At 43.0% G+C, this 27,852-nt stretch overlaps 1 protein-coding gene across 1 annotated transcript; it reads right to left on the reverse strand.

Annotated features, from left to right (window-relative positions):
- On the reverse strand, nt 1-25,251 carry LOC109892997 (RING finger protein 145). Its single transcript, XM_020485957.2, has 11 exons — nt 25,015-25,251; nt 16,880-17,096; nt 11,555-11,663; nt 10,358-10,449; nt 5,624-5,859; nt 5,230-5,405; nt 4,826-4,966; nt 4,457-4,639; nt 3,705-3,852; nt 2,745-3,101; nt 1-2,334 (listed from the first exon to the last, which is right to left on the reverse strand). The coding sequence occupies exons 2-11, from the start codon at nt 17,061-17,063 to the stop codon at nt 1,900-1,902; spliced, it is 2,061 nt and encodes a 686-aa protein (XP_020341546.1). The 5' UTR covers nt 17,064-17,096; nt 25,015-25,251; the 3' UTR covers nt 1-1,899.
- Between the last annotated feature and the right edge of the window lie 2,601 nt (nt 25,252-27,852).

The following is a 27,852-nucleotide window of genomic DNA, read 5'->3' on the forward strand; positions in this document are numbered from 1 at the left end:
TTAAAATTGGATGGTGGAATTTATTTGACATTCAATTTTGTACAATAAAGGCGACACCAGGCAAATTTCTCACCAAACAATACAGAAACTTGACTGGAATTCAGCATTCACAGAGCATGTCGTTCTTTTTGTATAAAAACAAACAAAACAAAAAACAAAAATCGAAACAGAATTAAAATGTAGGTCTTCAACACAAAGAAACAAAATCCCAAACAGGAAAGCATTTCAAATGCTAAAAGAAGTCCTCTTCAAATGCCAATATCATGATGTATGTAAAATACTATTCACACTCTTAGCCGCTTCTCACAATTTACCTTCAAGAAAATGTGCTAAAGCCACCAACTCGCTACAACTTCATTTAAATGGAGCATTTGCAAGTTTGATCATACATAGCATGTATTCATTCTCAAAGCTGTAACAAATGCCTAACAAAATACTGTTGAAGGTAAATTCAGTGCTGACAACCTCTCTCAATCTGTGACCTTCAACCCTTCACACTTATACCTATAGAGGACACTGAAGTGTTCACACAAGCCTCAGATCACTTCATATTTGGGCGGTGCAGCTTTAACACTTTATGGCAGGCATATCAAAAGTCCTTTTCATATAATATATGAACGGTTATATACACACACATTTATAGGTCTTTCCTCGTACAAACCAAACATATTTAGTACCTGACAAAAAAACAACTTTGGAACGTCGCTATAAATGACATTAGTGCAAATGTCATAACACGTGGGCTACATATCATGAAAATAAAAGTTCCTACAGCTACCAGATGGTGGCAGCGTGCAAGCCTAAGCGTGCGTATAAAGCCTCTACGTCAAGTGCTATGTCTGTTCTCTTCAGTATATGAATGTCAACCACACATCCGGTGTTGTGTTTGTGTCTCCGACCTACACAGCGCCTTTCCCACCCTGTGCCCTTACTCGGTAAGGTTGTCGTGTAACAGATCATCAAGGTGAGGGAGGGTGGGCCACAAGGCCAGGAGAGGGTCGGCGAGGCCCAACCAGGGTCAGAAGGAGGGAAAACACTTGGGAGTGGCAAAATAGTGAGCTTACGTTAAGTGACCTAAAGAGGGGAAAAGGTGTGTGAAATATGTTGTACGAGAGTTAATGGAATCTCAAATGTTATATTTTGTTTGTCTTACACTAGATAGATGTACAGTATAATGACTGTCAACTGTCAAATAGCTGCATTTTGTTGTTCATCTAAACTCAGTGGCCGTGTTGTTATTGCCCGTCCTGAGAGTTGAAGGTTGTGAGTTTGATCCCCGGCCGAGTCATACGATAAAGATAAAAAAATGGGAACACCAATTAGTCTCTGCTTGGCACTCAAGAGTTTAAGAGATCGATTGAGGGTAAAGCCCTGCGATACACTAGCGTCCTGTCCAGGGGGTGTACTTGTACATCGACCTGCCTCACGCTTCAGAAACAGGAGATAGGCTCCTGCTCCTATGAGCCGTTCCGGCTAACACAAGCCAAGGCTCGTGCACGGCTACTGACTTATTTTGATGCTAAGTGAGAGAAATCGATGCAGATTTCTCAGTGAAATTATATGGAGGTTCAGTATGGCATCACTCAAGTCTGCGTCAGATTTCATACATGAAATCCTATAGGATTAATAACCATGAAATGTACTTGAATGAAATGAATTAACCATGAAATGTTAATGACTGACATTTAAGACCATACTTTAAGTAACAGGCAACAAATAGATAAGAGTTTGTTAAGGGGAAGGTGTTGGATAGTGGCAATAGGGAAAGTCCAACAGTTAACCTGTCATGTCGAAGTCGTTCGTATTAGCCACTTGAGGATGAATAGTCTTTAGCTGTGTGTGAGGAGGCGTGCATGAGCGAGGCTCAGAGGCAGCAGGGGCTGGCAGACTGTTGTAATTCTAACTGGAGGTCGGCTGCACATGCTGTGGATGATGCTGCTTCAGGGCAGGTGGCAGACTGCTGGGCTGGCGATGCCTGAGACATGACTCCCCTGAGCCCTGTGACGGACCTGCCTCCTCTGCCTGGCCCTCAGGCTCTGGGTCAGGGTTAGCATGGGAGGAAGAGGATCTGGCTTGGCTCTCTTCAACCGGAACACCGTTCTGAGTCATTGTTTTGTTCTCTTCGGCCACTGGCTCTCCTTGCCCAGCCTCTGCTGGGTTGGGATTGGCTGGAAGAATGTCCTGGGCTGGGGCAGCGGTGGCATTGGCGGGCTGTGATTGGCTCTTCAGCTGTTTGTGGCAGAGGGGGCAGGTCTCCTGTACGTAGAGCCACTTCTTGAGGCAGCCAGCGTGGAAGAAGTGACTGCAGGGGGTGATGACGGCAGACTTCATGTCCTGGAAAGGGAGACAGAATACTGGTTAACTACTGAAGGGCTACGGACAACCACAGAAGAGTCCACTACAATGCCTGATGATGCTTTGTGGAAATATATCACAGTAGACATCCTCATTAAAACTAACCTATCATTTACATTTTTTTAATGTTTAGGTAACTTTCTTAAAATTCCAGTTGGAGGATTGCCAGAATCAGCAGGGAATAAGAAAAACATCTGGAATACCTCCACCAGGATTTCTGGAAAACCTGGGAATTTTGAGGAAGTTACCAGAATTTCACATCCCCTTAGGTCGCATTAAACCCCTTCATACCAGAAGAGGGCTATAAAACACATTTATCAGAACAATATTGGTGACCTATCAAACAGCATGCACACACACACCGGACACACACACACACACTCTGTCACCTGATAGCAGATAGCACAGATGTCATTGTACTGCTCCAGTTGCAGGTCGGAAGCGGTGGGAAGGCTCTTGATCTTGTTGACGGCGTCTCGCCGCATCAGGAAGCTCTGCCAGCCCAGCTGGGCGCGCAGCCACACGTTGTAGTAGGAGTGGATGAAGATGATTGTGGAGCCCATCACCGTCCACTCCCCGAACACAGTCTCAGACACGCCGTAGGCCACCACCACGAGCGCCACCAGGAACTCCAGCAGCCGGTAGGTCCCGTTCACGTAGTAGATGACGTCGTCCATGTTCTGTACGGGCTCCTTACGGACCTCCTCCACCATGAACAGGATGTAGATTAGCAGGGTGCCCAGCACCTAGGGGAGAAGGACATTGAGTGTGGGTGTTTCGTTTCACTTGTTTCGACACTAAAGGTCACTCTCACGTTGGGGCAAGCAGTTGGGGGTCAAGGGTTAGAATCACAGGTAATATATAGAACAAAAGTAGTAAGGTCTGCGGCCTTCCTTTTTTCTATTACAGATAGTCAACGCACCCCATTTTAACAAAACAAAGTTGCTGGAATGCTGATCTTATCGGTTTCTACTACAGAAACCATTTCAGAACAATCTGAGATGTTGGGTTGCTGAAACCCCACAGGGTTTTCCATATTTCACAGGGAATATATACTCACAGGTGGCCAGGGAATAGCAGGCACAGATACGGGAGCTTACAGTCCTTACCGTGCCCGTCACAACCCCATCACGGACCTGTGCAATATATTTCAGCACTAACGGAAAAGCCATCTCACCTTACATATGAAACATTGTTGGTGTTTTTATGTCATTACTGCAAACAAACGGGCAAAGGATCCAGTGCACCAGCGGCTAAAAGGAACTCTTGAATTGGACAGACTACAGCATGTGTGTGTGTGTGTGTGTTTATGGCGACAGAGCTTGAGGTGTGTGTGTGTGTGTGTGTACCTGCAGTGAGGTGAGGATGCTGGAGGAGATGATGATGAGGAGCCAGAAGTCCATGTGGAAGAACTGGCAGATCATGTAGGCCATGTAGGCTGGGAAGACCAGCAGGAAGAGGCACAGGCTCACGGCCCGGAAGTGCTTCCACAGGCTCCTGAACAGAGCGACAACCGACAGAGCTTTTACTAGGACAACGCCTCTGAGTGGCGTAATAAAGTTGTGTTGCACTGAATCATGTAGTTGTGGCATTTTGGACGGACTTCCATGTGAAAGTGAGGCCTTTTTATATTATGCTAGTGATCTTTTCATTCTCACTGTGGATGACAAGCCCTGGTAGGCTTGGGCGATATACCGTATATCATTTTCAATACCGTGTGATTTTCAAAGCCTCGCTGGGGTTGCATGCTGCGCCACCGCTTATAAGTTATAAGAAATCTATTTATATCCAGCGCAGGTCTTCAGCTATGCATTTGGTTTGCTAACTTGCTAGTTGAGTGGCTTGATGTCAAGATCAAGCTTCTTGGTTACAGCAGAGACATTCAATCCCCTCCTGGATCAAGATCCCCGTTGCCTAAAATGGTTTTGTGCTTATTTTTTGTAAAATATACATATATAATTATTTTTTTTTGCATATTTGGTAATACCGTGTACCCCGGTATGGTAGAGAAACTAAAGGACCTTATGAATCTGGATATCGCACAACCCTAGGCCCTGGTCAAAGTAGTGAGACATTTCCAACTCAGCCTCGAGTATCTTACTTGTCCCGTGAGGCCCCCAGAGCCAGTACGATAGGGTCAGCTATCTCCAGCATGGACTGCAGGATGGAGGCCACCACGATGAAGAGGATGATACTGAGGAGGAAGGCTCGGTGGATGACCTGCAGCTCAATCAGACCCGTCTGCACAGCCAGGATCAGTAGCGTGATGCCCTCCGTCATTCCCCTGAGATGGTGAGAGACAGAGCAAGGGGGAAAAAAAGAGAGAGAGAGAGAGAAAGAGAGATTCATAAATAATGTGGTGCTTTCAGTCAGTCAGTCAAAAAAAAAAGAAGATTCCTCATTGTTCAAGCTATGGGACGGGGTTAACACACAACATAAAATGGGCTGAATGAGAATGCGGCTGACTGACCGATGCATGGTGTTGTCATTCATGAAGGCCCGGTAGCCCTGCAGGTAAAACTTGCAGAGGGTGAGGACGCCCAGCGCCACAAAGGACACGGTGAAGACCAGGCCCAGCAGGGAGTAGGGGGTGCTGCAGCACTCTGCAATACTGAAGGGACAGAAGGGGACCGTAAGAGAACTCACTAAACCAATTCAGAGATCATGTATGTATTTGTAATAGATGGCACGTCACATTCTCTTTGTTTACGACAGACAGACATAATAAAGGACTGAAATTGTAGAACTTCAGATTAAATAATGTCGTGCAAAAGTTCCGTCAAAAACAGATCGACTTGGGTTTCCAACTTCTCGGATTCCACGAGAGAAGGGAAAAGGGTTTCTAGTGTTCTAGGAAGCAGTGCCCTGTCCCACCTGGTGAGGAAGAGGAAGAGCAACCTCTCTCTGGAGGTGGGCTTGTCACGGCTACTGAAGTAGGTGTAGATCTGCAGGGCAAACAGCACCAGCCAGAAGCACATGAAGAGGACGGGCAGAACCAGCTGGTTCCACAGGGACATCCCCAGAGCCAGCAGCCCATACACCTCCACCACCTGGGCACAGGAGGACATGGAACAGAGGATGCCACAGATATTGTTAGCTATGAGAAATAAAAACACAGAGACAGCAGCAAACTGATAGATTTACAGTCTTGTGTGTGAAAGAAAAGTGACAATTGGGTGATCGAGTAGTCATTGAATCGCCTCCAGTCTAGAGCCAGCAGACACTTAGCTGGCGTGGAAATAATTCAGTGCCACGCAGACTATTTTACCTGCACCAGCTCCCTGTAGGCTGTCTTGGCCAGGTTGTAGGGCACCAGCAGGTTGGAGGCCAGGAAGTAGATGACCTCGAGGCCTGTGAAGATCATGGCGAAGCGGTTGATGAACACGATGGTCTCCAGGGGGACCAGGCAGAGGCGCGCCACCAGGGGGAGCAGGTGAGCAGAGAACAACCAGATCCTCTTGGTCTGCATGACGCAGGAGCACAGGGTGCACACCACCAGCTGAGCTGGAGAGAGAGGCGGGGGGACAGGAGGGACGGGGTTAACACACTGCAGGTGAACGCCCAGTCTATAGGAGCACACACCGTATCTGAACTGTGTAGTAACATGGAACAGCTGAATCTTAAAAGGGCGAGTGTTCCAAGATCTGACTTGTGGAGTCAAAATGTGCAACGCCCTCGAGGACAAATAAGGCACCTCAAAGAGTTCATTGAGGCCCGGAGCACGTGCATCTTGACCGCTACATGCCCCAAGTTAACTCTGATGACACAGTGCTAAAGCATGTGATGGCACTAGAAAGCTAAGAGACTCGTCATCACACGCGAGAGAAATGACAGACGGAATGAGACACAGTGAAGTCATAACGTCAGATCCAGTCTGTCTCCAGGAGCTGGAGCGTGACGTCCCTGAGGCTGGTGACGACGGCACAGAGAGGCAGCATGTTCCCTAACACTCTAGGGACTAGGCCAAGAGGTCCCTGCCTACTGCTCTCCTGTGTTACTGGGAAAACATGAACCCTCATTGCGACCCGCCTGCAGAACATGCATGAAGATTCGAGTGTCCCTAGAAAGCAACTGTGCAGTACAGCAGTCAGGACTCATGGCTGAATGTGCATCGAGAGTAGCCTTACCCAAAGTACTTAAGTGATTGAACCTAAAAAGGCCAAAGTTCAACAACTGTCCCAAGCCAAGTCAGCACACCGTGCCAAAGGGAATCATCGATCAGTCCCTCCCTCTATGTAAAATGTTAGGGAAAGGGTTACTTAGAGTGGCACACCAATCTTATTTTCACCCCATTTAACACCTGATTTACTTAACAAAACACACATCCCACCCCCAGGTGGTGAAGGTAGGAAACAACATCTCCACTTCACTGACCCTCAATACTGGGGCCCCACATGGGGTGTGTGCTCAGCCCCCTCCTGTACTCCCTGTTCACCCACGACTGCGTGGCCACGCACACCTCCAACTCAATCATCAAGTTTGCAGACGACACAACAGTAGTGGGCTTGATTATCAGCCTAGAAAGAGGTGAGGGCACTCGGAGTGTGGTGTCAGGAAAACAACCTCTCACTCAACGTCAACAAAACAAAGGAGATGATCGTGGACTTCAAGAAACAGCAGAGGGAGTATCTCCATATCCACATTGGAGGGCCAGCAGTGGAGAAGGTGGAAAGTTAAGTTCCTTGGCGTACACATCACAAACTGAAATGATCCACTCACACAGATAGTGTGGTGAAGGCATAACTGCGCTTCTTCAACCTATGGAGGCTGAAGAAATTTGGCTTGTCACCCAAAACCCTGACAAACTTTTACAGATGCACAATCGAGAGCATCCTGTCGGGCTGTATCACAGCCTTGTACGGCAACTGCACCACCCTCAACCGCAAGGCTCTCCAGAGGGTGGTGCGGTCTGCACAACGCATCATCGGGGGTAAACTACCTGCCCTCCATGACATCTACAGCACCCGATGTCACAGGAAGGCCAAAAAGATCATCAAGGACATTAACCACCTGAGCCACTGCCTGTTCACAATGCTACCATCCAGAAGGCAAGGACAGTACAGGTGCATCAAAGCTGGGACCAAGAGACTGAAAAACAGCTTCTATCTCAAGGACATCAGACTGCTAAACAGCAATCACCAACTCAGAGAGGCTGCTGCCTGCATTGAGACCCAATCACTGGCCACTTATAATTAAATGGATCACTAGTCACTTTATACAATACACTCGATATAATGCCACTTTAATAACATTTGCATATCTTACATTACTCATATCATATGTATATACTGTATTTTACAGAAATGTGGCCCAGTGGGACTGTGGCCCAGTGGGACTTACATGTAAGTATATGGCTGAGCGATGGCCGAGCGGCATAGGCGAGGTGCAATAGATGGTATTTTATACCATCTATTGCACCTCGCCTATGCCGCTCGGCCATCGCTCAGCCATATACTTACATGTACATATTCTCATTCACCCCTTTAGACTTGTGTGCATTTGGTAGGTGTTGGGGAACTGTTAGATTACTTGTTAGATATTGCTGCACTGTCGGAACTAGAAGCACAAACATTTTACTGTATTTGACTGTACTTTACTGTATTTATACTTGGGATATTACTTTTCAACAGTAAAAGTACATTTGAAAAAATCACTGGAAGACATCTAAGGGTGCTCCTGTTTTCAAATGGTCAAAGTAGCAGTGTTTAGTCACAGAGAAGGATGAATCTTCTCAGCATCAGAAACAGATAATTGCGTAACTGTCAGTCATTTCACAGGAAGGCTTCCTATTCATGATGAAACTCACTTCTTCCCCTTTTGGGCTTTCAGGTTTTCACTGAGCTCTCAAGCGAACACTATTGTGGGCCGGCTGTATTTTCAGAAGAGGCAGAACCCACACCTCGGTAACATAAAACCTGACAGACACTAGTCGCACTACAGAGCACCTGACACTCTTACGACAAGCAGCACAACAAGAAATATGTCAATGAGTGAGCAAGAAGGGGAAAGACAGAGGCCTGTCTGAGTTGTGTGCGCTCCCATTGTACGGGAGACTGTCGTCACTCCCTCTCTCACTCTGTAGAAGCACCTTTGGCAGCGAGAGAGAGCGAGGAGCTCTGCGGCAAACGGCACCTCAGATCGTCAGATTATACAGCACCCACTGCCAACCTCCTGAACTCTCCTCCCCTCGCTCCTCAGCCGCCTACCTTCTGCCTGACAGGATGAAGCAAAGGAACACGGCCTTTTCCTTTGTCTGAAAAGGTTCTAGGGCGAATAAAACTAGCTCGAGCACTCAGAAGACCGTTAGAATTGAACAATGGCCAGACAGGGAGAAGAAAAACAGAGCAGACTCGGAGACAAAGATAGGCGTTGGATTGATAAAAGGATGTAGAAGAAAATGGGATGTGGAAGAAAATATATATAAAATACTGTGAGTGATGAAGTGTACAATCACCATGTTATCGAGTAAAAGCAGACTTTAGGGCGACTACAAAGTGACTCATAGATTCTCAGAAAGTGGGGTAAGAGAAGTGTGGGGGTGTAAGAGGCTGGTATGGGACCTGTGAGACTGTGGCCCAGTGGGACTGTTTAGTGAGTTAACTATGAGGTTGGTAGTGAAGGTGGGACTGTTTAATTACAGTGCCTTCATAAAGTACTCATACCCATTGAAGTATTCCACATTTTGTTGTCTTACAGCTTGAATTCAAAATGGATCAAATGTATTATTTTCTCACCTATCTACACACAATACCCCATATTGACAAAGTGAAAAACATGTTTTTAGTAATTGTAGCTAATTTATTGAATATGAAACACAGAAATCTCATTTACAGAAGTTTTCACACCCCTGAGTTAATACAAAATAGAAGTACCTGTGGCAGCGATTACAGCTGATTCTTTCTGGGTAATTGTATAAGAGCTTTCCGCACCTGGATTGTGCAACATTTACCCATTATTCTTTTCACAATTCTTCAAGCGCTGTCAAATTGGTGTTTGATCATTGCTAGACATCCATTTTCTGGTCTTATCATATATTTTCAAGTAGATTTAAGTCAAAACTGTAACTCAACCCCTCAGGTACATTCACTGTCTTCTTGGTAAGCAACTTCAGTTTAGATTTGGCATTGTGTTTTAAGTTGTTGTCCTGCTGAAATCTGAATTAATCTCCCAGTGTCTGGTTGAAAGCAGAACCAGATTCTCCTCTAGGATTTTGCCTGTGCTTCGCTCTATTCCGTTTATTTTTATCCTGAAAAACTCCCCAGTCCTTAACGATTACAAGCATACCCATAACATAATGCAGCCACCACTATGCTTGAAAATATGGAGAGTGGTACTCAGTATTGTGTTGTATTGGATTTACCACAAACATAATACTTTGTATTCAGGACAAAAAGTGAATTGCTTTGCCACATTTTTTTGCAGTATTACTTTAATGCCTTGCTGCTAACAGGATGCATGTTTTTGAATATTTCTATTCTATACAGCCTTCCTTCCTTTTCACTGTCAATTTGTTGTTTAGAATTCCCTGAGTGCTTTCCTCCTACGGCAACTGAGTTAGGAAGGATGCCTGTATCTTTGTAGTAAGGGACCTTACAGATAATTGTATGTGTGGGGTAGAGATGAGGTAGTCATTCAAAAATCATGTGTGCAATAATAGTGTTTAACGAGTGAGTCTATGCAACTTACTATGTGACTTGTTAAGGAAATATTTACTTCTGAACTACTTCTGAACTTGGCTTCTGAACTCCTTGCCATAAAGGAGTTGAATACTCATACTCAAGACATTTCAGCTTTTCATATGCATTTGTAAACATTTCTAAAAACATAATTCCACATTATGGGATATAGTGTGTCTAGGCCAGTGACAAAAAACAAACAATTTTAAATCCATTCTGTAACACAACAAAATCTGGAAAAAGTGAATGGGTGTGAATACTTTCTGAAGGCACTGTAGCTGCCTGTGAGGGTGGTGGTGAAGGTGGGACTGTGTTTAGTTAATTACCTATGAGGGCGGTGGAGAAACGGTTCATAGACAGCGCCTCCAGGTAGAGCGGTCCCTCGTACCCGGAGTCCAGCTCACTGCGGACATAATCCCTGAAACACGAAGACAACACAGTCAGAGGTCAGCTCTTGCAGTCCCACCTGCTGTCTTCTGTCCTCACTGGTTAAAACACAGAACCACGCCTCAGAGAATTCAACAAGAGTTAAAGCACAATCAAGGCCAGTAGAAGCCACCAAATAGTCCAGAGCCAGAATCCTAATATGGTCAGAAAGTCACTACTGTAATACCGGTAACTGTTTTATGTAGAGGTCGACCGATTATGATTTTTCAACGCCGATACTGATACCGATTATTGGAGGACCAAAAAGGCCGATACCGATTAATCGGACAATTTTTAAAAATGTATTTGTAATCATGACAATTACAACAATACTGAATGAACACTTATTTTAACTTAATATAATACATCAATAAAATCAATTTAGCCTCAAGTAAATAATGAAACATGTTCAATTTGGTTTAAATAATGCAAAAACAAAGTGTTGGAGAAGAAAGTAAAAGTGCAATATGTGCTATGTAAGAAAGCTAACGTTTCAGTTCCTTGCTCAGAACATGAGAACATATGAAAGCTGGTAGTTCCTTTTAACACGAGTCTTCAATATTCCCAGGTAAGAAGTTTTAGGTTGTAGTTATTATAGGAATTATAGGACTATTTCCCTCTATACCATTTGTATTTCATTAACCTTTGACTATTAGATGTTCTTATAGGCAATTTAGTATTGCCAGTGTAACCGTATGGCTTCCGTCCCTCTCCTCGCTCCTCCCTGGGCTCGAACCAGGAACACAACGACAACAGCCACACTCGAAGCAGCGTTACCCATGCAGAGCAAGGGGAACAACTACTAGAAGGCTCAGAGTGAATGACGTTTGAAACGCTATTAGCGCGCGCTAACTAGCTAGCCATTTCACTTCGGTTACACCAGCCTCATCTCGGGAGTTGATAGGCTTGAAGTCATAAACAGCGCAATGCTTGACGCATAACGAAGAGCTGCTGGCGAAACACACGAAAGTGCTGTTTGAATGAATGTTTACGCGCCTGCTTCTGCCTACCACCGCTCAGTCAGATACTTAGATACTTGTATTCTCAGTCAAGGATTATTTTAGCTATAGTTCCTGTAGTGTGTGTCTCTCTCTCACCTGGAGACTTGGTGTCCGGCGAAGAGCAGCAGGGCGGTGAGCACGTACAGGTAGAGCTTCACCAGGTGCTGACGAGGCAGAGTCAGGAGCACCAGGCTGAGGATGTAACCTGACACACAGCAGAGCAGAGACAGTCAGGACAGTGAATCACAGAAGGAATAAGGGGTCTTTACAGTACAGCCATGAAGTGGAATAATGCACAAAGACGGCTTTTTTTAAAGGGACAAAAATATATGTGCCTGCTTCAGCTGCTGTTGGTCTCACACATATTAAGGAATAGTTTATTAACACGGACGTCCACTACTGTCTAACTGGCATTCACTTCTTGAATAATCCTCAACTGTTATTCCAATCATCTCAGATGAGTTCTATTATCACGAGGACAGTGAAACCAATAACCCTGCCTGCCCTCCGCCATCTTGGTTGAGCGTGGCCTGCCTGGTTTAGTGGAGTCAGCAGAAAACGGTCAGAAGGGAAAATCTCAATTGCATACTCCTCGCGTCCTCGCTCTCTTCACCTACTTCTCAAAATCCATTAGATGGGGGGAAAAAAAGTCAGAGGTCCCTCCTTTTGAGGCGGCAGCGAGGGGAGAGGATACGAGGAGTATGTCATTGAGATTCTCCTCCAGACAAATCAACAGGCACCAAAACGCCAGGGACTCGATTGGCCGACCTGGACCCAGCGTGCAACAGATCCACCCAGCCAATCCATCCTGGGGATTCCATTAGCAGACAGCTAACATGCCCACTCCTCTAAAGCTCTCTCCACCATCCTGCGCACAGACAGTGTGTGTGTGTGCGTGTCAAACATGCAACTTAACCTGGTCAAACAATCAATAAAGGGCAGGGAGCATGACAACAACAGTGGGGGATAAGAGGATAGTTAGCCATTGAGGCTTGAAAGTGTGGTCAGTGGACTGAATCATTCTGGCATGACAACAACTACACAGACAGATACTGATATCATTCTACCTCCCATGAAAACCAAAACGATTATGATCCTCTAAGTCTAAGTGCCACGGGCCCTGACTGGGGTCAGTGTTCCGAGCCAGTGGTGTGTGTGTGGCCAAGTCAGGGTGAGCCAGCCTCACTGTGACAGGCAGCCAGGCTGACGGGGACGGGAGATTAGAGCTTTGTGTGGGCAGTTTTACCCTCCCTCTCTCCCTCCTCGGCCTGTGGCCACCACCGGATGCTGCTTACGTAATCCTGAGAGGAGGAGATGGAGCTATATTCTGCAAGCCGGCAAGGCCGCCACGTCACTGCTGTCAATAGGCTTATCCATGAGCCTCCGTTCTGGTCTGGATGCTCAGTCACAACCATCACAAAGCAGAAAACAGAGAAGTGTGGCGGTAGGACGGGAGAGGAAGCTCTGCTGACGACATGCCTTGAACACAATCAGAACCAGATAAAACCTTGACTGAAAGAAGAAGTCCATACTGTAATCTTAAGAGTGCAAGCTCTTACTTTACAGAGCCTGGTGTTTGGTTAGTAGCCTAGCACCTTCCTGAAGTGGTGAATATGAGTCAGTGTGTTTAACAATGTGTGGGTGCTTTAGTTGGAGAGGCTCCTGCTCGCAGTTGCACTCTCAGAACCCACGCCCCAGAGGGAGGGAGGCTACGGCCAGTCAGGAACACAGCCTTAGACCACTCAGTCATTGTCACCTTACGTGTGCTGCGTTGGTACAGGTCAAAAATCTTAACAGGGCCTGAATAGAAAAAGTAGAGGCCCAGTTTCCCAGCATACCCAACTCACAGGTTCCTATGCCCACCTGACAAACTCAAGTCACGTGCTCCCCAGCCACTCCTCCAGACATGCTCACTACTGAGGGAACATTAAGCAGATAGTGAAAATAATGAAGTCTGACTATAAAAAGGTACATTAAAATAAAATATATATATTTTTTTTAATCCTGTGCCTGGGGCAAACAATTTCACAAAACGAATATAGCCGTCCTGGTGATATTGGCCTAGCTAGGCTTACTGACTCATGGGTCCATAGGGGAGGGATGGGCCTGACAGTATCTGTATAGTGCTCATATAAAAGCCTTCCAGCCATGGTCAGGTGCAGCAATGTGTATTAACAAGAGCACATCCTGTTCCTTGGCCTGCATTAGGTAAGCCAACACAACACAGATGAGAAGGACTTGTTTAACAGCAGAGACAGCGATAAAACAGAGCCGTTAATCCACAGCCATGGATCCAGAGCTATTTTCTACGCAAAGTCATGCAGACAGGACAAAGAGTGGACCGATGTGAAAGAATCATCAGTGCTGGCAGTATAAATACACTGCCCCTAATCGTCCATAAGCAACACAGTTAGAGAAAGACTACAGCAATAGGCTATAGCAAGAGCCAAAATGATGAAAAATGCTAATAAAATGAGATAGGGCCTCATGAGATATGAAATATTTGCTGAAACCTAGAAATACAGTTAAAAGATTTGAGAATATCCTGCTCCCCATCCATCTATTTCCAAGAGAGACATCAGCAGCACACACACACACTGAGGTTCAGTCCAGTCCACGGTTTTCTGCTGCCCAGTGTGTTCATCAGCAAATACCAGCCTCATTGTCACACCCACAAACTTCAGCCAAGTATGCAAAGCCACTAAAAAGACCACTGGTGAGGTCAAGGAAAGTTTGTACACACACAGTATACATACAAAATTAGAAAAAATTACAGTAAAAATAACAATATATATTTAAAAAATATGTAATTCCTTCCCATTGATAATTAGCATATCTAGTGACTGCATTATAGTCGAGGCCTTCTCCTTTCCCCTGGAAAGAGAGTCTTCTTTGAGAGGGGAGGGGATGACTTCGTTCTCCTACTCCCTGCACGGGCCAGCCCCCCAGCCCCCCGTGCAAAGCAGTTAACAATTTGTGCATGGTATTGGTTAAAGGAAAGATTCACCCATTTTGAATGTTATATCGTATTTGTGCATCTCGGAGAGATGGGTGAATGCATTCAAAATGGGTGAATCTTTCCTTTAACACTTCTGTGCACATTTCAAGGTTAATTATACCACCTTGAGCATCACGGAAAGTCCCATTAAAATACTTGGGTCTCGGATGGTGGAAAAAAAGCAGAGGTAAATTACAAAGGAGAGGAAAATGTGTCTGAGCCAAAGTTTCACCATGACAACGTTTAAAAAAAAAAGTGTCCGACTGCAGGCAGACAGTTGCAGCAGCAGATGTCTAAGGTCAGGCCATGCCATGCCATGCTTTAATTAGGAAACAAGCATTCAGCGAACACCCTGCCTTCACTGAGCTCTTTAGTGGGCCAGGCCCACTCTCAAGCAGAGCATAGACATACTGAATCAGAAGTACTGTCTGTGCCCATGTTGACGTGCCATTAGAAATACAAAACGTAGCAGAAGCATGTTCACCCTTACAGTCAACGCTGACTACAAACTGTCAGACTTTATCCTCGTGTCACTGCTTTTATCCTGTCTGAGCTAAATCTACGACAAACCTAAAAGCATTTCAAATGCAACGCCATTCAAGACAGTAGTAGGTTTAAAAATGCTTAGCTGAACTTAAACGATATGCATTTATACCATGGCATTGTTGAATACTCGTTTTTAAATAGCTTGAATGGGCATTCAAACGCGTTAATTATTTCCCTATAAAGCACTGTACAATTCAATTGCTGTAGTTCATTCTCATGTGTTCTATGTTCGAGCTGCTCTTGAAATTAAAAGTTTAATTGTTTCATTTGATTTTCATAGTAAGCGAGGACGGATGGTTTGGTTAGCTAAGCTAGCAAGTCTATCTGGTTACCAAGGCAGCAGCTGTAGCTATCTATTTCAGTGGATGCCAAACACATTTTTACCGGCAAAAATGAACACATTTCAAATTATAGCTATGGTATAAGCGGGATAATGAACTCGGGGGCTCAACGCGTTCTCTGGAAAACAATGCAACATCGTGAAAGTTCAGTGTCACGACGTGCTACACACTTTCCACATCGTGTTGTATTATTTTCCATAGAACGCATAGTCCCCTCGATTATCACTTAAATAGTCCATAAATTACATTCATATGCATGAGACCCAACCATGAAAAACTGGGTCCCAGTTTTACATACTGCGACTGCAGTGTTTTTCCTGGTCAGGCACACGAGTGATACTGCAGCACTACAGCCCAAACAACCTATTGGCTGACAACATTTCTAGCTTTTCTTGGCCACTCCAAAACAGAAAGTGCAAACAGAACCTATCTGACGATTACAACATCATTAAAGATGGACTATATGGGCTATTTACTGCAAATAGCATGGCTGAGTGATTTTAAGTCATAGTCAATCGATTAATAATATAATAATACTCTTAGCAAAAATATTTCTTTAAGTTACAATATGTACAAAAGTTTGGAACTTTTGTGAAACATCACAGCACAGTTGAAAAATATATGGCAAATAGATGATGTTCAGAGATGGGAGTGGTTGAGTGGAGCTGATGGATGGAACTAAAAACAAACTAACAGATAACTATTGTAAAATGTATATAGTACGGATAAACTGGAAGCAGAAGACTAAGAGATGTTGTAAATTAGTTTACTCCGATTAGGGGAAAGATGGAAGGGTAAAACAAAATAATCTCTCTCCACACACACACACAAGTTTGGGGTCACTTAGAAATGTCCTTGTTTTTGTCCTTTAAAATAACATCAAATTGATCAGAAATACAGTGTAGACATTGTTAATGTTGTAAATTACTATTGTATGTGGAAACCTTTTTTATGGAATATCTACATAGGCGTACAGAGGCCCATTACAATCCACCATCACTCCTGTGTTTCAATGGCAAATTGTGTTAGCTAATCCAAGTTAATCATTTTAAAAAGGCAAATTGATCATTAGAAAACCCTTTTGCAATTATGTTAGCACAGCTGAAAACGGTTGTTCTAATTTAAGAAGCAATAAAAACTGGCCTTCAAGAAACTGAAGATCATGTACAGCGCTGTGAACTTCTCCCTTCACAGAACAGCGCAATCTGGCGCTAACCAGAACAGAAAGGGGAGTGGGAGGCCCCGTGCACAACTGAGCAAGAGGACAAGTACATTAGTGTGTATAGTTTGAGAAACAAGTCCTCAACTGGCAGCTTCATTAAATAGTACCCGCAAAACACCAGTCTCAACGTCAACAATGAAGAGGCGACTTTAAAATGTTATATTGGCTAATATAGAAAGAAACGCCAGCTTATAAAAATGAATTTTCACATTATTCAGAAGTGGATGGGTGCTTTAGTCAAAATATGCTGTTGAAAAGTACAAATGCTATAAATGACCACTCAAAGGGCAGCACTGGAGCGGGGTGGTACTGACCAACATAGTGCAGGTAGAGAGCCAGGTACTTGTACTGAAAGAGAGGGTTGTTGTTGAGGCTGCTTCTCTGGATCTTCTGGAAGAAGGAGCTGACATCCCAGCGGTAAAGTACCTCCAGCAGCATGATGCTGGGTACACGCAGCCCCACGTTCAGCACCGCCTCCAGCTTGTCTTTCACCAACATGGCTCCGACGCGGCAAGATACACACTAATATGACTGGACAGGGGGACGGAAAGATAGGGAGAAGAGAGAGGGAGCAAAAAGTGAGCCTGAGGTGCTATAAAATGATAGCACGCAGACAAAGAAAACTGGTAAAATATTTATTTATTTATTATGCAACTAGCTGTTTTTTCAGAGCTTCATAGGTTAAATCAAATCAGTCATAAAATAAATACACGAGAAATAAAAAAGTACATGAGAATAAAATAAATACACAAGAATATACAATAGTGATGGGAAGGGGGAATCGATACACTAAGTGATATTATTTCTGGACTATATTATATAGATACTTTGACATTTTTTGTTGTTGCTACATAGCGTTAGCTAGTGCCAAATGGGCTGTACCTGCGACAAAACACTGGTATTTTTCATCCTATAGCTTGTTTAAATAGTGAGCCAACATGTTTTCAATGCTTTTAATTTCCATGACTGATCAAAACTAATTCTCTCATGCCAGCTCATCTCTCTGCAGCAGACATAGTGAGCAAAATCTAATTGTAATATCAAATTGCAATACATAAAGAATAGTGAGAATCGGAATACATATCGTATTGACGCATCGTGATAATATTGTATCGTGAGGTCCCTGGCAATTCCCAGCCCTAATATAAAGGTCAATATCCATACCAATCAATGAAAGTGATACTGGTTACAGTTGTGTAATTTTAACGCGGTGGCTGTACAGTAATATGCTAAAACTGATAGCCGTGCTGAAAATGAGCACCGCACGCGACAAGAAGTTGCCCCCACCGTTCCTGCTAATTGGGCAACTTCGTCACTTTTTGTTGTCCCGAGTTAGGGAAATGCTGTAAATTAAGAGGACTACGTATTTTGAAGGATAAGAAGTTGAGGATTATAATAAATACCGCTTTGATGTCATACAAGCAGCCAAACACCCGAGAGTCCAAATGTGTACTTCACATTTTCATATCATAAAACGCATGTCATATACAGTGTCAACGTTTTTGATGTACATTTACAAGATGACATAGCGTCATACCCTGGGTTGTTTTGAAAAAAATTAACCCGGTTTGTCTAGTGTGATGAAAATTCACAACAGAACACACACCTGAATGAACAAATTACAATCCCGTTTCTCTGAATAGACTTGTGAAAGTCTAACACCATAAGCGCATTTTATAACTTAGCTAGTCATGTTGGCAATAGAACAAGCTTTAACAAGCGATTTAAAATGGCCACATTTTTTGATTGTGTAAACAACAGTAATTGTTTGATGGCGGAGATGCAGGGCTGTGTTCCAAACAAAACAACTAAAAGTGTGATTACTCTAGTTCCTTAACGGCACAGCTAAGGAGAGCTAAAAAAAAAAAAGAAGCACTGTATAGAAGACTCGTCTTTAAGTCAAATGTGCATTGAAATTACGTAGGAACTGTGCACACTTGGAGACACCAGTTAGTCCTCTCACTCAACCCATTTATTTGTCTCACATTTTAAGGAATATTCTTATCATGTTGTTGAATGTATCAAATGCAGTGAAAAGTACAGCAAATGTAAAATGCACACAAACATTATATGAAGAAAATGTAGCCTGTTTCAGAAGAACATAATAGCATATTCTGGGTCTTCCTTCTTAGGCCCTGATCTGGCATAGTTCATTTAGCAGACAAGATTTCTAGTAAGAATACAATTGATATTTTCCCCCAAACGATTTAGAAGGGAGTGCATACATGTGGCTATTCTGTGTTTAAAGTGACCATTTGAAACAGGTCCTCCTATATGGTTAATTTAGAGTTATTTATGCAACTTTGGTTGTGATACAAACCTTAGAATCTATTAGAAATCAATACATTTAGGCTAAGGCTGCATGAACAAGAAATTAGGATTTGAAAAAAAGTTGCATGAAATCCATGCGATCTGCTGTTGCTTTGCGCAGGCTGCACACACTTCATCAATCTCTGATTTATAATTTGACAAGCACTTGATAATATTCTCACCCATCAGAGTATTCTCAATTTAATGTGGCCTTTACATATAGCCTACTAATATACGGTGTCTTCAGAAAGTACTCACACTTGACTTCTCCCATATTTTGTTGTGTTACAGCCTGAATTTGAAATTGATTAAATGTAGAGTCACTGGCCAACACACAATTTAACTAGGCAAGTCAGTTAAGAACAAATAGTTATTTTCAATGACGGCCTAGGAACAGTGGGTTAACTGCCTTGTTCAGGGGTGGAACGACAGATTTTTACCTTGTCAGCTCAGGGATTTGATCTTGCAACCTTTCGGTTACTAGTCCAACGCTCTAACCACTAGGCTACCTGCCACCCAGGCTTAATGTCAAAGTGGAAGGATGCTTTGATTTGTTTTTACAAATTAATTTAAAAAATGATTAGCTGAAATGTTTGGGTCAATAAGTATTCAACCCCTTTGTTATGGCAAGCATACAATAAGTTCAGGAGTAAAACTTTGCCAAGTCACATGGGCTCCCAAGTGGCACAGCGGTCTAAGGCACAGAGGTGTCACTACAGACCCTGGTTCGATTTCAGGCTGTATCACAACCGGCTTTGATTGGGAGTCCCATAGAGCAGCTTATAATTGGCCCAGCATTGTCTGGGGTAGGCCGTCATTGTAAATAAGAATGTGTTTGTAACTGACTTAACTAGTTAAATAAAGGTTAATTAAAATAAATATCTGCATGGACTCACTGTGTGCAATAAGTGTTTAACATAATTTTTGAATGACTACATCTCCACATAAAAATATCTGTAAGGTTCCTCAGTTGAGCAGGTAATTTCAAACACAGATTCAACCACAAAGACCAGGGAGGTTTTCCAATGCCTCACAATCCAAGCAGACATTGAATATCCCTTTGTTTATGGTGAAGTTATTCATTACACTTTGGATGGTGTATCAATACACCCAGTCGTCACTAAAGATACAGGCTTCCTTCCTAACTCAGTTGACGGAGAGGAAGGAAAGTGCTCAGGGATTTCCCCATGAGGTCATTGGTGACTTTAAAGCAGTTACAGAGTTTAATGGCTGTGATAGGAGAAAACTGAGAATGCAGCAACAGCATTGTAGTTACTCCACAATACTAACCTTAATAACAGAGTGAAAAGAAGAACGCTTATACAGAATAAAAATATTCCAAAACATGCATCCTGTTTGCAACAAGGCACTAAAGTAAAAATGCTAAAAATGTGGCAAAGCAATTCACTTTTTGTACTGAAAAAAAGTGATGTTGTATTGGATTAGCTCCAAACACATTACAGAGTACCATGCTCCATAATTTTCAAGCTAGTGGTGGCTGTACCATGTTATGGGTATCCTTGCAATCATTCAGGACTGTGGATTTTTTCAGGATAAAAAAAGATACAGAATAGAGCTAACCACTGGCAAAATCCTAGAGGAGAACCTGGTTCAGTCTGCTTTCCACCAGACACTGGGAAATGAATTTACCTTTCAGCAGGACAATAACCTAAAACACAAGGACACATCTACACTGGAGTTGCTTACCAAGAAGACAGTGAATGTTCCTGAGAGGCCAAGTTACAGTTTTGACTTAAATCTACTGGAAAAACTATGGCAAGACTGATAACTGTTTTTATGGCCACAATTTTAAAAAGTTAACACAAGTTGCATTTAGAATTGTTATTTGTTGCGCAATAGATTAGGCAAAGAGGTCAATGGAACTCAACCAAAACAATGGAAATACCATGGAAACACATTGGAAAAAGATTCTGTGGGGGAAAGATCACGAGTGTCCTCGCTGCCCTCCTGACAAAATTAGTCTAATTTTGGCTATTGTTTGTGTATTTCAAACTATACTGAACAAAAATATAAAATGCAGCATGTAAAGTATTGCTCCCATGTGTTTCATGAGCTGAAATAAAAGATCCCAGAAATGTTCGATATGCACAAAAAGCTTATTTCTCTCAAATTTGGAGCACAACTTTGTTTATATCCCTGTTAGTGAGCATTTCTCCTTTGCCAAGATAATCCATACACATGACAGGTGTGGCATATCAAGAAGCAGATTAAACAGCATGATTACCCAGGTGCACCTTGTGATGGGGACAAAAGGCCACTAAAATGTGCAGTTTTGACTGCACATTTTGTCTCAAGTTGAGGGAGTGTGCAATTGGCATGCTGACTGTAGGAATGTCCACCAGAGCTGTTGCCAGAGAATTTTTATGTTAATCTCTCTACCATAAACCACCATCATTTTAGAGAATTTGGCAGTACAGCCAACCGGCCTCACAACCGCAGATGACATGTAACCACGTCATCCCAGGACCTTCACATCTGGCTTCTTCATCTGCGGCATCGTCTGAGGGGGTGCTGATGAGTATTTCTGTTTGTAATAAATCCCTTTTGTGGGGAAAAACTTATTCCGATTGGCTGGGTCTTGCTCTCCAGTGGGTGGACCCACACATGGCTGCACCCCTTGCCCAGTCATGTGAAATCCATAGATTTGGGCCTAACAAATTCATTTCAATTGACTGACTTCCTTATATGAACTGTAACTCAGTAAAATTGTTGAAATTGTTGCGTTTATATTATTGTTCAGTATACGTTGAGGTAAAAAATAGGATTATAAACTGGGTGGTTCAAGCCCTGAATTCTGATTGATATACCACAGGTATGATGAAACATTTGCTTTTACCGTTTTAATAAACGTAACCGGTTTATAATAGCTATAAGGCACGTCATGGGTTTGTAGTTTATGGCCAATATACCACACCCACTCGTGCCTTAAGTATAATGCTTGTATGGATGTCAACCACAATAAATGTTGATGTTATCGTCATCAATCAACTGCATTACAGTTAAAAATGACTTGACTACCACACCACCGATTTCTGTATGCTAACTCTACTACCAGCTTATACGAACGGCATTTAGCAGTCACTTCTTCTAAACCTGAAAATGGACAACTTCTAAATGTTATGCATTGAAAACAGCCAAATATATTTCGAAATCGAACTTTATTAACCACATTGTGGGCCTATTACAATACATCAATCATGACGGATTTGACAAATATTCACTTTGTTTGATCAAATTTGTTGAATGTGAGCCAATTCGTCATTGTAAATAAGAATGTGTTCTTAACTGACTTGCCTAGTTAAATAAAATAAAAATACCGCATCCATCTATTCCCTACTGTTTGCGCTCCACTGACCTCTTTATTGCATCCATGCGCAACGACTGGGCTTATAAAAGCACGTTTCACTCCAGTAGCAGCTTTCTGAGGTGCTCTCGCACTGTCTGACAGGTGATAGGCTATTCCGCTTAATTTAATTCCACTACATTATGCAAATTAACCTATAGAACGAAAGCATGACTGGTCAAATGTATTTTCAGCAGCTAACCGATTAATGGATACCCATCAACATCCCTCTATCATTTGATGCAATATTTCATAATGGAAATAGAGATAACGGAAACAGACGTCCAGTAACAGTTACATGGTAAAAGAGTTACAGACATGCAAAATAGCAATAAAATGATCTCTGGATCGGTATTTCTAGGGCAAAAACGTATTCCGATCGAAGACTTAGTAAAAGTAATTAGCTGACAGCAAAAAAAATATACATTGCTAGTTTAAGAGTGGAATTGTATCTATTTGCCACACAGCCAAGCATCCCAACTTGTACATGCATCGACCTGAAATACTGTAAGCGTTCATGTCATAATGATGAGTTAGTTAAGTGGTGTATGGTCATGATGCTTGTCTTTGCCCTTTCACATGATCTGTAAGACAGGTTGGTTATATTTAACCTACCATGTCAAAGACATGCTAATAACTAGTGCCCAATCAGAAATGCAGCTTTTGACCAATGGGTAAAATGTTAATTGTGTAGATAATCCTATAAAGAAAACCAAAGGTTCAAACCTCATGTCTCTATCATAATCCGTTCAAAAATTATTGGTGATTTTACCCTTGTAGGATAGACGGAATTAGAGGTGACTAAATCAAGAGGCCAGAGAAAAAGTGGAAAATATGAAATAAATCACACCAGCTAGGCTGGATTCTGTGCAAGAATTAAGGTTACTGGCTACCTAACACATTCACTTTCCCGTTGAACTCATATTTCTTCTCGAATCACAGGACATTTAACAATATAGCGGTAAGATTGATATCGATTTTGAAACATGCCGTCTTTTCATATTATTTATTTTTATTTTCTAAATGTCATTTTTAAAGATTACTCACAAAAACAAGCAGTTCTCTTAAATGTCAACAGAGCACATAAAACAGGTTAGTAGCACCTTAATTTGAGAGGACGGGCACTTGGTAATGGATGAAAAGGAATAAGTGGAACGGTATCAACATCAAACACATGGTTTTATGGGTTTGATGCCATTCCATTCGCTACGTTCCAGCCGTCCTCCCCTCCACAGGCGTATACCAAGCTTTTTATTTTCCAAAACATTTTACATTTAATACAGCTCGTCATGGTAATTTTGCTTTGAAGACGATGACCACAAAATGTAAAATACTCAAAAGTTGTAACGAGAAACCTGCACTGCCACGTCGGAGCTTGACGGATGGATTTGGTTATGAAATCCAACTTCTTGGATAGAATGTTAACGAAATGTTAGAGACCCCACTGAACGATTCAGAACACGAATAATCATGTATTGGTAAAAATGTATTTTATAACATAAGGTGAAATGTTATCACCAATGTGTGTTTTCACCCACTCTGGGCAGAGTAGGTGGACACCCTATAAGAGGGATGGGAAGCTTTGATGAGGGTGGGGGACACACGAAATCTGAACTCAAGAAGGCCCCAGTGGTTTATGAAGTAAGAGCCAGTCTTAGTCTTTTGCGAGCCCAAAGTTAAAAATGTGTTTTCTCCCCTCTTGACAGCGAGGATACTTTTGATTTAGAGTAATTTCCTGCTATGGGTCTGAGAGAGGCTGTGCGGTCCTCCATTTGCAGGCAGACACTGACGGAGTGGATATCCCATCCATTGAATTACATATAGAACTGATTCATACGAGCTCTGAGATCCCCATCCCCTGGCCCTCATTTTCAGATGGCCTTTTGAACATACAATTATGAAACATACAGGTCCACTGTACCAAGCGTACAATTTTCTAGTTACATCACTTTGTAATTCACATCCATCTGCAATGCCCATGATGACTGGAAACGTAACGTTAGCTAACAAGACCAATTCGCATTATGATTACATAACCGAAATGATGTGAACTATGGTTATACAGGCACCGGATTACGTTATGTTGAGGGTTAAGTTAGCACAGCTATACAAGTCTAGCCCGACATCGAGCTAGTTACACTATATTAACGGTTTGTTGGGCTCCGAGCGTTCATGACATGAACTTTAATAACCTCGCCAAACCAACGTTGGCAGCGGCTACCTAAACGTAATTAGTTGTGCCCTGCAAGAAGGGTGATGAATTGTCACATACTCTCAATCTCATATTCCAAAATGTACCAAACTACAACTACGTACATTTAGAGGGTCGTAAAACGAGACAATATGCTAAAAGTCAGTGGTTTAGCTAACTAGCTATGCATCACGTATGTTAGCAAACGCAGATGAGCAGAGTCGGGACGGGCGAAAAACTGCATTGATGACCCGCCTATATCAATGTAACGTTACCTGATGTTTTTAATAATGGAAAACGACCACCATGCATAGTTTAGCTAGCTAAAAAAATAAAGCACGAGATCAACAGCTGCTCACGATTTAAATTAATCTAGCAACAGCTGGCTAGAAACATTGCTAGCTAACTACGCCTTATCGCAGAACTGCATGTATTGTGTCGCTAACCAGCCAGCTAAATAGGTAATGCTAGGTGCTAGCTAGCTAGCCCCTCGAGAGTCAAAACAATCCAGGTTAGCTAGCAAGCTAGCTGAGTAGCCAAGTTCGCGTTATCAACATTGCCCCACTGAAAAACAAAGAACCTACATTGCAAGAGCGACGTTGACGACGTTAAAGTGAGTTTGAGGATGCTTCTCCGGTCGAATATCAACCATTTTAACTCGGCTTCTCCCGAGTTAACGGTTGAAACGATGGGATTTCCACCATGGATCGAGTCTTCTGCTGCCGCCGCTTCTTTTCCTTATTCTATGGTATATTGGCGTTCGCACAATTTAGTGTGTATGCCGCCACCTACTGTGAGGGATGAAAACAGGATGAAAACGGAGCCTGTGTGTGTGTGTGTGTGTGTAAATAAATAAGCTAAATCAAACTACTTTTCTGTAAAAAAAAAAAAGTTAAACAGATCTGGAGAGCCTGGGAGGGCGAGCATTCGTATGGTGCCGTACCCTTTGCAAGTCTTCCGATGTAAACTCCTGGAGTCCCAAAAGCATTTCTGCCGCAACCACAATAATGTAGTTTATTTTACACTTGAACCAAACCATTTATATCTGTGGCAATGAAAACCCCCAAATCCACCTTTTAACACACCGTTGATTGGCTGCAAAACCCTTGAGTGAGTAGGTGTCCAAACTTTTGACTGGTGATGAAATTGATCAAGTGGTTTGTGCACACCGACTGACCCGCATGGTCGACGGAGTGAAGAATCCCCCTCCTTCCCAAACATTATGCCTTCTAATTGTAGTAGCTGTACTCATAATATACAGGAAAACGATCGCCTTATGGTGAGGATAACCTTGCTGCAAGCCCAACTTCAGACGCAATCGTTAGGCAAGGGTCATTTAAGTGTTGGAAAGGATGAAACCGCGTCTGTGTCACCAATAAGTACAGATAGTATTATAAATCCCCTCGCACAGTACCCTCAGCTGGACAATTTTCTCATGGCTTCTGGAAGGAAATGCTGTAGGAATGCTCAACCGGTGTCGCCCATTCAGCCGACATAAACTTCCAACCGGTTCTCCCCATTTAGTAATGAGTCTGAGGCCGAGCCTTCTCTGGTTTCTCCACACGTTACGGGGTCTGAGACACCCGAAGCCTCCCACCATTAGCTCTGACAAATTGAAAACCCTAGTCACTGGCGATTCCATTACCAGCAGTATTATACTTAAAAAGAATCATCCAGCGATCATACACTGTTTACCCGTTTTAGCTCAGGCTAAGGCTAAAACTGTCGACGGTAGCGAGTATAGGGATATTGTTATCCACGTGGGCACCAATGATGTTAGATGAAACAGTCAGAGGTCACCAAACGAAACACAGCTTCAGCTGTAAGTCGTCTAGAAAGATGTGTCGGGATCGAGTAATTGTCTCTGGCCCCCTCCCAGTTAGGGGGAGTGATGAGTTCTACAGCAGTCTCACAACTCAATCGCTGGTTGAAAACTGTTTTCTGCCCCTCCCAAAATATAGAATTTGTAGATAATTGGCCATCCTTCTGGGACTCACCCACAAACAGGACCAAGCCTGGCCTGCTGAGGAGTGACGGACTCCATCCTAGCTGGAGGGGTGCTCTCATTTTATCTTTGAACATAGACAGTGCTCTAAATCCTCTAGCTCCACAATGACATAGGGTGCAGGCCAGGCAGTAGGCTGTTAGCCAACCTGCCAGTTTAGTGGGGTCTGCCACTAGCACAGTCAGTGTAGTCAGCTCAGCTGTCTCCATTGAGACCGTGTTTGTGCAGCGATCTAGGTTGGGCAAAACTAAACATGGCAGTGTTTGCTTTAGCAACCTCACTGGAATAAAGACCTTCTCCATTCCTGTCATTATTGAAAGAGATTGTGATATCTCACATCTCAAAATAGGGCTACTTAATGTTAGATCCCTCACTTCCAGGCAGTTATAGTTAATGAACTAATCACTGATCATAATCCTGATGTGATTGGCCTGACTGAAACATGGCTTAAACCAGATTAATGGACTGTGTTAAATGAGGCCTCTCCTCCTGGTTACACTAGTGACCATTGACCGTGAGCATCACATAAAGGCGGAGGTGTTGCTAACATTTACCATACCAAATTTCAATTTACCCCCCCCCCCCCCCCCAAAAAAAGACTTGAGTTTTCATATTTTGAGATTCTAGTCATGAAATCTATGCAGCCTACTCAATCACTTTTTATAGCTACTGTTTACAGGCCTCCTAGGCCATATACAGCATTCCTCACTGAGTTCCCTGAATTCCTATCGGACCTTGTAGTCATGGCAGATAATATTCAAATTTTTGGTGATTTTAATATTCAAATGGAAAAGTCCACAGACTCACTCCAAAAGGCTTTCAAAGCCATCATCGTGGGATTTGTCCAACATGTCTCCGGACCTACTCACTGCCACAGTCATACTCTGGACATCGTTTTGTCCCATGGAATAAATGTTGTGGATCTTACTGTTTTTCCTCATAATCCTGGACTATCGGACCACCATTTTATGACGTTTGCAATCGCAAAAAATTATCTGCTCAGACCCTAACCAACGATCATCAAAAGCCGTGCTATAAATTCTCAGACAACCCAAAGATTCCTAGATGCCCTTCCAGACTTCCTCCACCTACCAAAGGACTATCAGAGTACAACAATCGGTTAACCACCTAACTGTGGAACTAAATTTAACCTTGCGTAATACCCTAGATGCAGTCGCACCGCTAAAAACAAAAAACATTTGTCATAAGAAACTAGCTCCCTGGTATACAGAAAATACCCGAGCCCTGAAGCAAGCTTCCAGAAAATTGGAACAGAAATGGTGCTACACCAAACTGGAAGTCTTCCGTGCAGTATCGATCATCCTATTTTTCAAACTTAATTGAGGAGAATAAGAACAATCGAAAACGTATTTTTGATACTGTTGCAAGCTAACTAAAAAGCTGCATTCCCCAAGAG

Source organism: Oncorhynchus kisutch, linkage group LG6 (assembly GCF_002021735.2).
Source record: "Oncorhynchus kisutch isolate 150728-3 linkage group LG6, Okis_V2, whole genome shotgun sequence".
NCBI lineage: Eukaryota > Metazoa > Chordata > Actinopteri > Salmoniformes > Salmonidae > Oncorhynchus > Oncorhynchus kisutch.